Raw genomic sequence first — 14,561 nt, forward strand, 5'->3', positions numbered from 1 at the left:
CTCGGAAGACATCCTTGTGAATCTCCTCTGCACCCTCTCTAAAGCCTCCACATGCTTCCTGTAATGAGGCAACCATCACTGAACACAATTCTCATGTAGTCTAACCAGAGTCTTAGAGAGCTACAACATTACCTTGTGGCTCTCAAACTCGATACCCCAACTAATGAAGGCCAACATATCATATATCCACCCTGTCAACTTGTACGGCAACTTTGAGGGGTGTATGGACATTGCTCCCAAGATCCCTCTGATCCTCCGCACTGCTACGAATCTTGCCATTAACCTGTACTCTGCCTTCAAGTACCACCTTCCAAAGTGAATCACTTCACACTTTTCCAATTGAAATCCATCTTCATTTCTCAGACCAGATCTGCATCCTGTCAATATCCGGTTGTAACCTTCACAACCATCCACAACTCCACCAGCCTTCCACACTGTCCACAACTCCACCAACCTTCGTGTCATCTGCAAACTTACTAACCCACCTTCCGCTTCCTCATCCAAGTCATTTATAAAATCACAAGAACAGGCCTCCGCACAACACCACTGGTCACCTACCTAACTCCAGGCAGAATAGGTTGCACCAACAGCCACCCTCAGCCTTCAAAGTGTACTGCTAACATTTTAACATGCACACCTGGGCCTGTCAGTAGTTGGGGAGACACTGGTTAATATCTCATATGTTTAGCTGATTTAAGCTGCTGAGCCACATTTAAAAGATTAAGACATTAAGGCCAAGGGCAAACAATGAACCAGTGGTCACTCACTACTCTGTGAGGCTTTACTCACTTCAGAGGCTCTGTGGCTCTGGCCTGCAGCTTTTGGGCTGCTGAACAGACCCTGAGTCTCTGGCCTGCAGCTTTTGGGCTCCTGAACAGGCCCCACGGCTCTGGCCTGCAGCTTTCGGGCTCCTGAACAAGCCCCGTGGCTCTGGCCTGCAGCTTTCGGGCTGCTGAACAGGCCCAGTGTCTCTGGCCTGCAGCTTTCGGGCTGCTGAACAGGCCCAGTGTCTCTGGCCTGCAGCTTTCGGGCTGCTGAACAGGCCCAGTGTCTCTGGCCTGCAGCTTTCGGGCTGCTGAACAGGCCCAGTGTCTCTGGCCTGCAGCTTTTGGGCTGCTGAACAAGCCCCGTGGCTCTGGCCTGCAGCTTTCGGGCTCCTGAACAGGCCCCGAGTCTCTGGCCTGCAGCTTTCGGGCTGCTGAACAGGCCCAGTGTCTCTGGCCTGCAGCTTTTGGGCTGCTGAACAAGCCCCGTGGCTCTGGCCTGCAGCTTTCGGGCTCCTGAACAGGCCCCGAGTCTCTGGCCTGCAGCTTTCGGGCTGCTGAACAGGCCCAGTGTCTCTGGCCTGCAGCTTGGGCTCCTGAATAGGTGCCTTGGCTCTAGCCTACAGGCATTGCGACTCTGCCATTCATGATCTGTATGCTATTTGTTTAATTTTGTGTGATTTGTACCTTTTCTCCTACATTGGATGTTTGTCTGTTTTGGTTTTGCAGTGTTTCGACCTGGATTTTATTATGTTTAGTTGTTTTGTGAGCATCTGGCTGAAGAGGAATCTGGAAGTTGCTAATGCTTTATATACTTTGATTATAAATGTACCTTGAAGTTTGAGATGTCAACTGGTATTGACCAGTCTGTGCTCTCCCCATGAACCAAAGCAGTGACTACTTCCCATGCTCCCCACCAAAGCTGACAGAGGGTGACAATGAAGCCTATCAATACCCGTCAGCCATTCAGCCCATTACTGCTACCACATGGGAACAGCAGGATGTGACAGCTCCCACCCAGAGGAGGCTGCCTGCCCAAACCGTGCATCTTCCATGGGAGACAGACAGACAGAGATCCAGCAGTCAACAAAAAGAGTTTATTTCCAAGGGTGGGGGGAGGCTGCAGAAAGGAGTTTGCTGTCACTGTGCAGAATTCTGGAGCTTGAGGAACCATCTGGGGGAGTAGATGGTCTACCTGAGAGGGTCAGGAAGGAGGGAGCTCAGGAGAAGGTTACAGAAACAGAGGGGTGATAGGGAAAGGGGAAAGGAGAGGCAGCAGGGGGAATGGATACCAAAACTTGCTTGCTGTTCTCTGAGGGCAGGGGAGGGGTGCCGTCAGTAGTATGTCTCACGTTCCACCCAGCCTGGAAGAGAGGTTTTGGGGCAGAGGGTGGAGAGAGAAAGAAAATCAGTTGAAAAAATTCACACCTCGGTGACAATACTGAATACGATGTGACAGAACCCTACACCTAATGTGACCTGGCACAGTGCGATCCCACCCTGCACCTAATGTGACCTGACACAGTGCGATCCCACCCTACACCTAATGTGACCTGGCACAGTGCGATCCCACCCTACACCTAATGTGACCTGACACAGTGCGATCCCACCCTACACCTAATCTAGATAGCAGTGATGGGATTGGGCCAAGTCAGCATGGATTTACCAAGGGCAAAACATGCTTGACTAATCTATTGGAGTTTTTCGAGGATGTAACCAGGAAGTTAGACAAGGGAGATCCAGTGGATGCAGTGTACCTTGATTTTCAGAAGGCAGTTGATAAGATCCCCCATAGGAGATTGGTGGGTAAAATCAGAGCTCATGGCATTGGGGGGAAGATATTGACATGGAAAGAAAACTGGTTGGCAGATAGAAAGCAAAGAGTAACGGTGAATGGTTGTTTCTCGGAATGGCAGGTGGTGACTAGTGGGGTGCCACAGGGCTCGGTATTGGGACCACAGCTGTTTACGATTTACATCAACGATTTAGATGAAGGCATTGAGAATAACATCAGCAAGTTTGCTGATGATACTAAACTGGGTGGCAGTGTGACATGTGATGAGGATGTTAAGAGAATTCAGGGTGACTTGGATAGGCTGGGTGAGTGGGCAGATACTTGGCAGATGACGTTTAATGTGAATAAGTGTGAGGTTATCCACTTTGGGAGAAAGAACAGGAAGGCAGATTATTATCTGAACGGTGTAGAGTTCGGTAATGGAGTAATACAAAGAGATCTAGAAGTCCTTGTTCATCAGCCACTGAAGGTGAATGAGCAAGTGCAGCAGGCAGTGAAGAAGGCTAATGGAATGTTGGCCTTTATTACAAAGGGAATTGAGTATAAGAGCAAGGAAATCCTTTTGCATTTGTACAGAGCCCTGGTGAGACCACACCTGGAGTATTGTGTACAGTTTTGGTCTCCAGGGTTAAGGAAGGACATCCTGGCTGTAGAGGAAGTGCAGCATAGATTCACAAGGTTAATTCCTGGGATCTCTGGATTGTCTTATGCAGAGAGGTTAGAGAGACTGGGCTTGTACATGCTGGAATTAAGGAGATTGAGAGGGGATCTGATTGAAAGCATATAAGATTATTAAGGGATTGGACAAGATAGAGGCAAAAAATATGTTCCAGATGCTGGGAGATTCCTGTACCAGAGCACATGGTTTGTGAATAAGGGGTAGGTCATTTAGGACAGAGTTAAGGAAAAACTTCTTCTCCCAGAGAGTTGTGGGGGTCTGGAATACACTGCCTCGGAAGGTAGTGGAGGCTAATTCTCTGGATGCTTTCAAGAAGGAGCTGGATAGGTATCTTATGGATAGGGGAATCAAGGGATATGGGGACAAGGCAGAAACCGGGTATTGATAGTAGATGATCAGCCATGATATCAGAATGGTGGTGCAGGCTCGAAGGGCCGAATGGTCTATTTCTGCACCTATTGTCTATTATCTAATGCGAAGCGACAGACACTGTGTCAGACACCCTCCACCAGGCCATGCTCTCAGCACAGACAGCCGCACCCCACACCCACCCCAACACCCATTCTCCCCCCATCACGGGAGCAGTTTTCCTGAGAAGACTGAGGTCTTTTAACATCTGCTGGATGATGCTGAGGATGTTCTACAAGTCTGTGGTGGCCAGAGCTATCATGTTTGCTGTTGTGTGCTGGGGCAGCAGGCTGAAGGTAGCAGACACCAACAGAATCAACAAACTCATTTGTAAGGACAGTGATGTTGTGGGGTGGAACTGGACTCTCTGATGGTGGTGTCTGAAAAGAAGATGCTGTCCAAGTTGCATGCCATCTTGGACAACAACTCCCATCCACTCCATAATGTACTGGTTAGGAACAGGAATACATTCAGCCAGAGACTCATTCCACCGAGATGTAACACTGAGTGTCATAGGAAGTCATTCCTGCCTGTGGCCATCAAACTTTACAACTCCTCCCTAGGAGTGTCAGACACCCTGAGCCAATAGGCTGGCCCTGGACTTATTTTTCCACTTGGCATGATTAACTTATTATTATTTAATTATTTATGGTTTTATATTGCTATATTTCTACACTATTCTTGGTTGGTGTGGCTGTAACGCAACCCAATTTCCCTCGGGATCAATAAAGTATGTCTGTCTGTCCGTCAGTCGCAAATCATTCTGGAAGGAGTGACTCACCGCCAGGGTGTCGGCGCAGAATAAACTTCCGCACTTCGTCGTAGATGAAGATGAGGAGGCTGTAGGGAAAGGCACAGAACCACCATGGCAGCCTATTGAGGGGGTGGGAGGGAGAGGGTGGACAGAGGGACAGGAAGGGGGAGGGAAGGGGAGAAAGAAGGAGGGGAAGAGAGAGAGAGAGAGAGATCGGAGAGGAGGCAGAGGGTGGAGAGAGGAGGGTGAGGGCGATGGTGAGGGTGAGGGCAGGGGTGGGGGAATCAGAAAAATAAATTTCAAGGTGACAATCTCAGAGGATTTATCTTGGCCCCAACACACGCTGGTGGCTCTACTTTACTGGAGGAGATTTGATATGTCACCAAGACTCCAGCAAACATCTCCAAACATTACTGGTGGCATCACCATGTGATTTGGACACAATAGGAAGAGGCTTCAGAGGGTTGTAGACTTAGCCAGCTCTATCACGAGACAAACCCCTCCACCATCAAGGACATAAGAGTAGAATTAGGCCATTCAGCCCATTGAGTCTGCTCAGCCTTTCCAACATGGCTGTTTTATTATCCCTCTCAACCCCATTCCCCTGCCTTCTCCCCATAATTTCAACACACTGACTAATCAAGAACCTATGAATCTCTGCTTTAAATATATCCAATGTCTTGGCCTTCACAATAATCTGTGACAATCAATTCCACAGATGCACCGCCCTCTGATGAACGAGCTTCCTCCTCATCTCTGTTCTAAATGGATGTTCCTTTATTCTGAGGCTGTGCTGTCCCACTATAGGAAACACCCTCTCCACATCTACTCTTTCTAAGGCTTTTAGTACCTGGTAGGTTTCAATGAGATCCCCCTCATTCTAAACTCCAGTAAGTACAGGCCCAGAGCCATCAAACACTCCTCATAAGTTAACCCTTTCATTTCCATTCCAATCATTCCCCATCTCTGTATAACAACCCCCACCCAGTCCCTGACACCCCTCCTGATGTTATCCTTCTGGTAATCTCTGTCCCAACAAAGCCAGTCACATTTGTCCTCTAAACCTTTCCTGTCCATGTTCCCATCCCAGTATCCTTTCAATGTTATCACTTCTATCTCTGTCATGTCTTGCAATGCCCTACGCTGTCCTGAATCTGTCACTCCACTCTCTAGCTTTGTAGAACACACAACACTCCAGGCCCCTCAACTAACCATTTAACCTATCTATCCTGTGCCTTGTGAACTATTCACAGAAACTTCAGCCATCCCTGCTCTGCCATCATCCCCACTGTATCCTCCTCCAATCCACCTGGGCAAGCTCCTCTCTCATGCCTCTGTGATCCCTGTAATTCCATTGCGATACTGATACATGTGACTTATGCTTCTTCTCAATTTGCAGTATGAATTCAGTCATATTATGATCACTGCCTCCTACATCCAGCTCCCTCATAAGATCTGGGTTATTACACAACACACATTCTAGGATAGGCTTTCCCCAAATAGGCTCAAGCACAAGCTGCTCTAAAAATCCATTTCATAAGAATTCAACAAACTCCCTCTCTTGCAATCCAATTTTCCTGATTTTCTCAATCCCTTTGCATATTGAAGTCCCCCATTACAATCGTGTTATTGCCCTTATTACATGTCTGTTCCAGCTCCCTTTGTATTCTCAACCCCACATCTTGGCTATTATTTGGAGGCCTATATCCGATTCCCATAATGTTTCTTTTTACCCTTGCAGTTTCTAACTCCACCCACAAAGCTTCATCATTCTCTGACCTTATGTCACCTCTTTCTAAAGATGTAATTCCATCTCTTACGAACAGAGCCACACCACCACCTATGGTTTCCTGCCTGTCCTTTCAATACAAAGTATATCCTTTGGCATTAAGCTCCCAAATATGGCCTTCTTTTAGCCATAATTCAGTAGCTCTTACATTCCCCCCCACGTTTCCGCTCTGGGAAAAAGTCTCTGGCTATCTAAACTCCTTTGTAGACCCTTCCAACATCCCTGAACCCCATCCAATTCTGATGGCCCCACCAGCTCCTGCACCCGTCTCTATCTCTGTAACCCATAAGGTACAGGAGCAGATTTAGGCCATTTGGCCCATCGAGTCTGCTTTGCCATTTAATAATGCCTGAAATGATCCTTTTGTCTATCTCCTCCTCAACCCCAGTTCCTGGTCTTCTCCCCGTAACCTTTGAAGACATGCCCCGTAACCGTTTACACCTATCAAACTCTGCCTTAAGTACACCTGACCTGGCCTCCACAGTTGCATGCAGCAACAAATTCCACAAATTCACCAAACTTCTGGCTAAAGACTCTCCCTCCATGGGAAACGTCCTTTCCACATCTACTCTGACTCGGCCTTTCAACATTCGAGAGGTTTCAATGAGATCTCTCCTCATCCTTCTGAACTCCAGCAAGTACAGACCCAGAGCCATCAAACATCCCTCATGTGATAACCTTTTCATTCCCGGAATCATTCTTGTGAACCTCCTCTGAACCCTCTCCAATCCCAGCACATCTTTTTTTCTAAGATGAGGTGGCCAAGACTGTTCACAATACTCAAGGTGAGGCCTCACCAGTGCCTTATAAAGCCTCAGCATCACATCCTTGCTGTTGTATTCTAGACCTCTTGAAATGAATGCTAACGTTGCATTTACCTCCCTCAGCACCGACTCAACCTGCAAGTTAACATTTACCGTGTTCTGCACAAGGACTCCCAAGTCCCTCTGCATCTCAGATTCCTGGATATTCCCCCCCATTTAGAAAACAGTCCACACATTTATTTCTGCTGACAAAGTGCATAACCGTGCATTTTCCAACTCCCCCCACCTCTTCTGACCCTGTGTCCTCTCGCCTCCCTGCACCACCCTCCCACGTGGAACTGGAAAGGTTGCTTACTTCAGAGGGTACATGCGGAGGGCGACATCCATTCCTGGGCAGTAGGAGAGGAAAGCAGCCAGCGCCGTCTCCTCGAAGAGGCCAAAGATCAGGATCTTGTTCCTGAACAGGAGTAGGGTAGGGTGACCGTGAGACATGGAGAAAATACAACCTGTCTTTTCCTTCTCCTAACCACTCCCTCGCCCTCATGCTCTCTCCATCCTCCTCAGCCTTGATCCCCTCCCCCTTCCTTCCCCTGACACTCTTCCTCCCTCCCCTGGCCCTCCTTCTCTCTGCTTCCCATTCATGCTCTGCCCCCAACACGGTAATGTAGGGATTAGCCTAACACTGGTACCCCGGTTCAGTTCCTGCTGCTGTCAGTAAGGAGTTTGTACATTCTCTCCATGACTGCGTGGGTTTCATCTGGGTGCTCCGGTTTCCCCTCACAGTCTGAGTAAATTGTGGGTGTGTTATGTTGGTGCTGGAAGCGTGGCGACAGTTCCAGGCTGCCGCCAACACATCCTTGGACTGTTGGTTATTGACGCAAAACGATGGATTTCACTGAATTTACTTATTTGTAGATATACACAAACAGGCCTTTCTGCCACCCTGAGCCACACCGCCCAGCAAAACAACTATTGAACCCAACCCTAATCACAGGACCATTTACAATTAAACTACCAAACAGGAGGGGACGGGGCCCCCAGAGAGGATGGTGCACCTGGAGGGGACAGTGGAGCCCGGAGAAAACCCACATGCATATGGGAAGGAGCATAAAAACTATGTTACAGAGAATACTGGAATTGAACTCTAAACTCCAACACTCCAAGCTGTAACAACATCACGCCAACCTCTACACTACCATCACGCTAACCCTTACACTATCATCACACCCACCCCTACACTACCATCACGCTAACCCTTACACTACCATCACGCCCATCCCTACACTACCATCATGCTAACCCTTACACTATCATCACACCCACCCCTACACTACCATCACGCTAACCCTTACACTACCATCACGCCCATCCCTACACTACCATCATGCTAACCCTTACACTATCATCACCCCAACCCCTACACTACCATCACGCTAACCCTTACACTACCATCACGCCCATCCCTACACTACCATCATGCTAACCCTTACACTATCATCACGCCAACCCCTACACTACCATCACGCTAACCCTTACACTACCATCACACCCTATGAACATTTCAATATACACAGGTAATCAAGGTAATCATCACCCTTAATGTTATCTCTGAGTCCATTCTGCTCCTGTCACCCGGAGTGTCACTCCCTCGTACCCACACCTACCCACACTGCTACTCAGAGGCTCCATCCCTCATACCCACACCTACCCACACAGCTACTCGGAGAGTCCATCCCTCGTACCCACACCTACCCACACTGCCACTCAGAGGGTCTCACCCTCAGACCCGCACCTGCCCAGCTGCCACTCACTTCATGCCCTGTTGGAAGATGGAGTTCCTTCGTGTTTTGCAAATGAGCAGATCAGCCCACTGCACCACCACGATGCTGGCAAAGAACGCTGTGTGGCAGGTGAACTCCACGATCTTACGCTGCTCATACGTCTGCGGAGGAAATGGGGATCAACGCTGAGATGCGTCTATGGTGCAATGGGTCCCATGGTCGTGGCCTCGCTCCCTCCTTCCCTCCCTCCCTCCTTCCCTTGCCCCTCCATGCCAAGGGAAGTCTCACCCACTCCTGCCCATAACTATCCTCCAGGTCATTGCGGGTCCGGTCGTCCCAGTCGAGTCGCAGATTGAGTAGGCGCGAAGGCAAGAAGCCGTTCTCAGCCAGGATCACAAAGTAGGTGAAGAAACCGCCTAGTGCCTGGATCATCCCTGTTGGGAAAGAGCGGGGAGAGAAGGAGAGCGAGAGAGAGGGAGAGAGAGAGAGAGATATGATTTCTAGTTGTAATTTATAGAAATTTTTTTCACATATTTCACTATGTTGCTGCTGATTTCACACTGGATGTCAGTGATAATAAACCCGACTCTGATTTGATTTAGAGATACAGCCAGGAGACCGAGGTGGAGTTAAGATGGCGCTAAATGGCAACTCCTTTGCTTGCATCTTTGGAAACAGTTCTATTTCCAAGTTTAATGTTTATTTTTCCCTCTCAGGGTTCTTTTGAAGACCCTGACCTGACGTTACACGCTGACTAGGATTCTTTGTGGAAATGGGACCCGTTCTCGGGGTTCCACGACTGACTGCTATTCGACATGCCAAGGGTTTGGCCTGAGAATCTCAATGGTGTTCAGAAGCCTAAGATCTCGGGACTCTGGAGACGGGTGCATTGAGGGTCAGTGTCATGGATGGAGACTCTGGAGACTCAGCGAGGCCAGAAAATCTTCTGCTGTGGGCCCGAAGACCCACAGCAGAAGGTCTTTGTGATCTTCAGACACAGAGCTCGGAAAAAGCGACGAAACAGACTTTTAAGATTTTAAACCAGTATGACGTTGTTGTGTCTCCCGTCACTGTGAAAATGGGGGACACCCCCCTCTCCGTTACCAGGGAGAGAGAATCTGTGGGTTGTCAAATTCCGATGAAATGCTAAGTTTATGGGGTAATTTTGGCCACTTAGCACAGGCTTGGGCTCGGTGATGGTACCGATGCGCGTTTATTTTTGCTCGTGGAGGAGGGGGGAGTTGTGGGGGGGGACTTTGGGGTTCTCATGTTTAACTGTCATTCATTCTTTGGGGCAGTTCTCTGTTTTCGTGGATGTTTTGTGAAGAAAAAGCATTTCAGGATGAATATTGTATACATTTCTCTGACATTTGGACCTTTGGAAAGGCTTTCCCGGCTCAGTGAGCTGCAGAGCCCCACAACCCACCGACCAATCACAGAACATCTTAAAATGAGCAATTAACCAAGGAACTGGTACATCTTTGAGTTGTGGGAGGAAAGCGGAACACCTGGAAGAAGTCTATCTGCACACTGGGAGAACGTACAAACTTAAAGGGGAAGCCGGAATTTAAGTCTGAACTCTGATGCCCCGAGCTGTAATGGAGTGGTGTTAATAATAATTGGCACGGTGGTGTCCCAACCTATATAAATTTTATGTAGTGCTGATGAGAAACAACAAAAAACACCGTATGTCAGTGATATTAACCCTGATTCTGATTCAGCATCTTCTAAATCAGCCTTTACACTGAGCACTTCTCCCTTGGCATCTCCAACACACTCACCGATCTGCCTGTACACCATCTATTTACACTGAACACCCCGCCCCTCGGCTCTCTCCAACACTCCGATCTGCCCGTACGCCATCTATTTACACTGAACACCCCGCCCCTCGGCTCTCTCCTACACTCACCGATCTGCCCGTACGCCATCTATTTACACTGAACACCCCGCCCCTCAGCTCTCTCCTACACTCACCAATCTGCCCGTACGCCATCTATTTACACTGAACACCCCGCCCCTCGGCTCTCTCCAACACACTCACCGATCTGCCCGTACGCCATCTATTTACACTGAACACCCCGCCCCTCAGCTCTCTCCTACACTCACCAATCTGCCCGTACGCCATCTATTTACACTGAACACCCCGCCCCTCGGCACTCTCCTACACTCACCGATCTGCCCGTACGCCATCTATTTACACTTAACACCCCGCCCCTCGGCTCTCTCCTACACTCACCGATCTGCCCGTACACCATCTATTTACACTTAACACCCCGCCCCTCGGCTCTCTCCTACACTCACCGATCTGCCCGTACACCATCTATTTACACTGAACACCCCGCCCCTCGGCTCTCTCCTACACTCACCGATCTGCCCGTACGCCATCTATTTACACTTAACACCCCGCCCCTCGGCTCTCTCCTACACTCACCGATCTGCCCGTACACCATCTATTTACACTGAACACCCCGCCCCTCGGCTCTCTCCTACACTCACCGATCTGCCCGTACACCATCTATTTACACTGAACACCCCGCCCCTCGGCTCTCTCCTACACTCACCGATCTGCCCATACGCCATCTATTTACACTGAACACCCCGCCCCTCGGCTCTCTCCTACACTCACCAATCTGCCCGTACGCCATCTATTTACACTGAACACCCCGCCCCTCGGCTCTCTCCTACACTCACCAATCTGCCCGTACGCCATCTATTTACACTGAACACCCCGCCCCTCGGCACTCTCCTACACTCACCGATCTGCCCGTACACCATCTATTTACACTGAACACCCCGCCCCTCGGCTCTCTCCTACACTCACCGATCTGCCCATACGCCATCTATTTACACTGAACACCCCGCCCCTCGGCTCTCTCCTACACTCACCGATCTGCCCGTACACCATCTATTTACACTGAACACCCCGCCCCTCGGCTCTCTCCTACACTCACCGATCTGCCCGTACGCCATCTATTTACACTGAACACCCCGCCCCTCGGCTCTCTCCTACACTCACCGATCTGCCCGTACGCCATCTATTTACACTTAACACCCCGCCCCTCGGCTCTCTCCTACACTCACCGATCTGCCCGTACGCCATCTATTTACACTGAACACCCCGCCCCTCGGCTCTCTCCTACACTCACCAATCTGCCCGTACGCCATCTATTTACACTGAACACCCCGCCCCTCGGCTCTCTCCTACACTCACCGATCTGCCCGTACGCCATGCTGATCAGTTTTTCGTTGACCAACTTGTCGGTTTTCGGGTTTCGGGGTTGCCTCTTCATGATATCGCTCTCTGCTGCCTCATAGGCCAGTGAGATTGCAGGGACCTGTGGAAAGGACAACGGCTTTCAGTAACGGTCCACCTCACAGTAAACGACTCCGTAATCCTGAAAACCAGCTCTCTAATCCCATTTTGTTCCTCTTGCCAGACCCATCTATGTCACCGTCCTCCTCCTCATCCTCCCCACCTCCTCTAGTCCTGTCACAGTTTCCCCATTCCCACCAACCACAAGACATACCATAGAAGGAAATTAGGCCAGTCGGTCCATCCAGTCTGCTCTGCCATTCCATCATGGCTGATTTTTTTTATCCCTCTCAACTCCATTCTCCTGCCTTCTCTCCATAAACTTTGGCGCAATGACCAATTAAGAAACTATCAATTTCCACTTCAAATAAACTCAATGTCTTTGTTCTGACAGCTGCCTGTGGCAATGAATTCCACAGATTCACCACCCTCTGGCTAAAAAATTCCTCCTCAGCTCCGTTCTAAATGAATGTCCATGTTTTCTGAGGCTGTGTTTTCTGATCCTAGACTCCCCCACTATAGGAATCATCCTCTCCACGTCCACTCTATCTGTGCCCTCTGGTCTAGACTCCCCCACTATAGGAATCATCCTCTCCACGTCCACTCTATCTGTGCCCTCTGATCCTAGACTCCCCCACTGTAGGAAACATCCTCTTCACATCCACTCTATCTGTGTCCTCTGATCCTAGACTCCCCCACTATAGGAAACATCCTCTCCACATCCACTCTATCTGTGCCCTCTGGTCCTAGACTCCCCCACTATAGGAAACATCCTCTCCACATCCACTCTATCCGTGCCCTCTGATCCTAGACTCCCCCACTATAAGAAACATCCTCTCCACATCCACTCTATCTGTGCCCTCTGATCCTAGACTCCCCCACTGTAGGAAACATCCTCTTCACATCCACTCTATCTGTGTCCTCTGATCCTAGACTCCCCCACTATAGGAATCATCCTCTCCACGTCCACTCTATCTGTGCCCTCTGATCCTAGACTCCCCCACTGTAGGAAACATCCTCTTCACATCCACTCTATCTGTGCCCTCTGGTCCTAGATTCCCCCACTATAGGAAACATCCTCTCCACATCCACTCTATCCGTGCCCTCTGATCCTAGACTCCCCCACTATAAGAAACATCCTCTCCACATCCACTCTATCTGTGCCCTCTGATCCTAGACTCCCCCACTATAGGAAACATCCTCACCACATCCACTCTATCTTGGAGCAGATCACACCTCCACCATCCCCTCCCTTCAGCCCCCATTTAGCAGTTCTCTTTTATCCCACTATCCCTTGCCATCTCTCTTTGTGCCCTGATTGCCCACACTCTCCAGGCTCAGCCCTCACCATGTCAGTCCCCAGGTCGATGCAGAGGATGGTTACGGTGCCAAGGGGTAGGGGAATGTTGGCCACGATGAACAGCAGGAAGGGGGTGATCTCAGGGATGTTGCTGGTCAGGGTGTATGCAATAGACTTCTTCAAGTTGTCGAAGATGAGCCGGCCTGTGGGGTGGGAATGAGAGGGTGAAGGGTCCTGTCTGCAAACTCTCTCACACACACACTACTCCAGTCCCTCCTCTACTCCCCCAGCCACTACCTTCCCCTTCCTCCCTGTTCCTTACCCACCTCCCACCCCCTTCCCTCTTCCTCCCACCCATGTTTCTCCACTCTCCCTCCCACCTTCCTCTCTCCATCCCCTCTCCCTCTCATTACTCTCAGACCCTCATTCATTCTTTCTACACTCCCCCCTCATTCCCTCCTCTCCACAACTTTCTCCCCATTCCCCTCTTCCCCTCCTACTCCTCCCTCAGCACCTGCTCCTCATCTCCTCCCCTACTCTCCCACACCTCACCTCCCCTTCCCCCTCTCCTCAGCCCAACTCACACAGCCCTCCCTCCTCACCCCTTACCTCTTCCTCATTTACCGCATCCCTTCACAACCCTTTTCCTCCCCTCCTCTTCCCCACAGAGCCCACCACCCACCTCTCACATGCCCCCCCACACCTCTGCTCCCTCCTCACCCTCTTCCACGCCTGTGACAATGGAGGCGAAGTTGTCGTCCAACAGGATCATGTCAGCCGCCTGCTTGGAGACATCTGAGCCCGAGATCCCCATAGCAACACCGATGTCAGCCTTCTTCAGGGCAGGTGAGTCATTGACACCGTCGCCGGTCACCGCCACAATGGCTCCCTGTGGTGGATGGGTGGCACGTAACTAGCATCAGCAGAGAAAGGACCCCTCCCATCACGGGGTCAGGGCAGGAGCTCAGGGATGCTGACTTAATTCTTAGATTAGACTGATTAATTGATATATTCTTCATAGTTTAACAATTTAATTATTAGCTTGTATTTTACATAATTACATAATTTTACATAAATACAGAATTTACATACTACCAAGTATGTTTTGTAGTGGTCACAGCGTTCAATGCAGCCCCATGTGGTTATATTGGTATAAATCAAAGTATTGAGTATAAGAGTTGGAATGTTATGGTGAGGTTGTATAAGGCATTGGT

General features: G+C 49.8%; 1 protein-coding gene across 3 annotated transcripts in view; it reads right to left on the reverse strand.

Moving 5' to 3' along the window:
• Positions 1 to 1,839: 1,839 nt before the first annotated feature.
• Positions 1,840 to 14,561, reverse strand: part of LOC132395799 (sodium/potassium-transporting ATPase subunit alpha-2) — a 48,112-nt gene continuing 35,390 nt past the window's right edge. Inside the window, exons 16-23 of one of the 3 annotated variants that reach the window (XM_059972853.1) lie at positions 14,068 to 14,236; positions 13,396 to 13,550; positions 11,946 to 12,069; positions 9,023 to 9,168; positions 8,765 to 8,895; positions 7,309 to 7,410; positions 4,428 to 4,519; positions 1,840 to 2,128 (exon numbers count right to left, since the gene is read on the reverse strand). In XM_059972853.1, coding sequence (XP_059828836.1) covers positions 2,100 to 2,128; positions 4,428 to 4,519; positions 7,309 to 7,410; positions 8,765 to 8,895; positions 9,023 to 9,168; positions 11,946 to 12,069; positions 13,396 to 13,550; positions 14,068 to 14,236 — 948 coding nt within the window. In that variant the 3' untranslated portion in view covers positions 1,840 to 2,099. Of the gene's footprint in view, positions 2,129 to 4,427; positions 4,520 to 7,308; positions 7,411 to 8,764; positions 8,896 to 9,022; positions 9,169 to 10,643; positions 10,673 to 11,945; positions 12,070 to 13,395; positions 13,551 to 14,067; positions 14,237 to 14,561 lie in introns of those variants that run through there. The other 2 variants (XM_059972854.1, XM_059972855.1) reach the window with 2 other exon arrangements.

Source organism: Hypanus sabinus, chromosome 6 (assembly GCF_030144855.1).
Source record: "Hypanus sabinus isolate sHypSab1 chromosome 6, sHypSab1.hap1, whole genome shotgun sequence".
Taxonomy (NCBI): domain Eukaryota; kingdom Metazoa; phylum Chordata; class Chondrichthyes; order Myliobatiformes; family Dasyatidae; genus Hypanus; species Hypanus sabinus.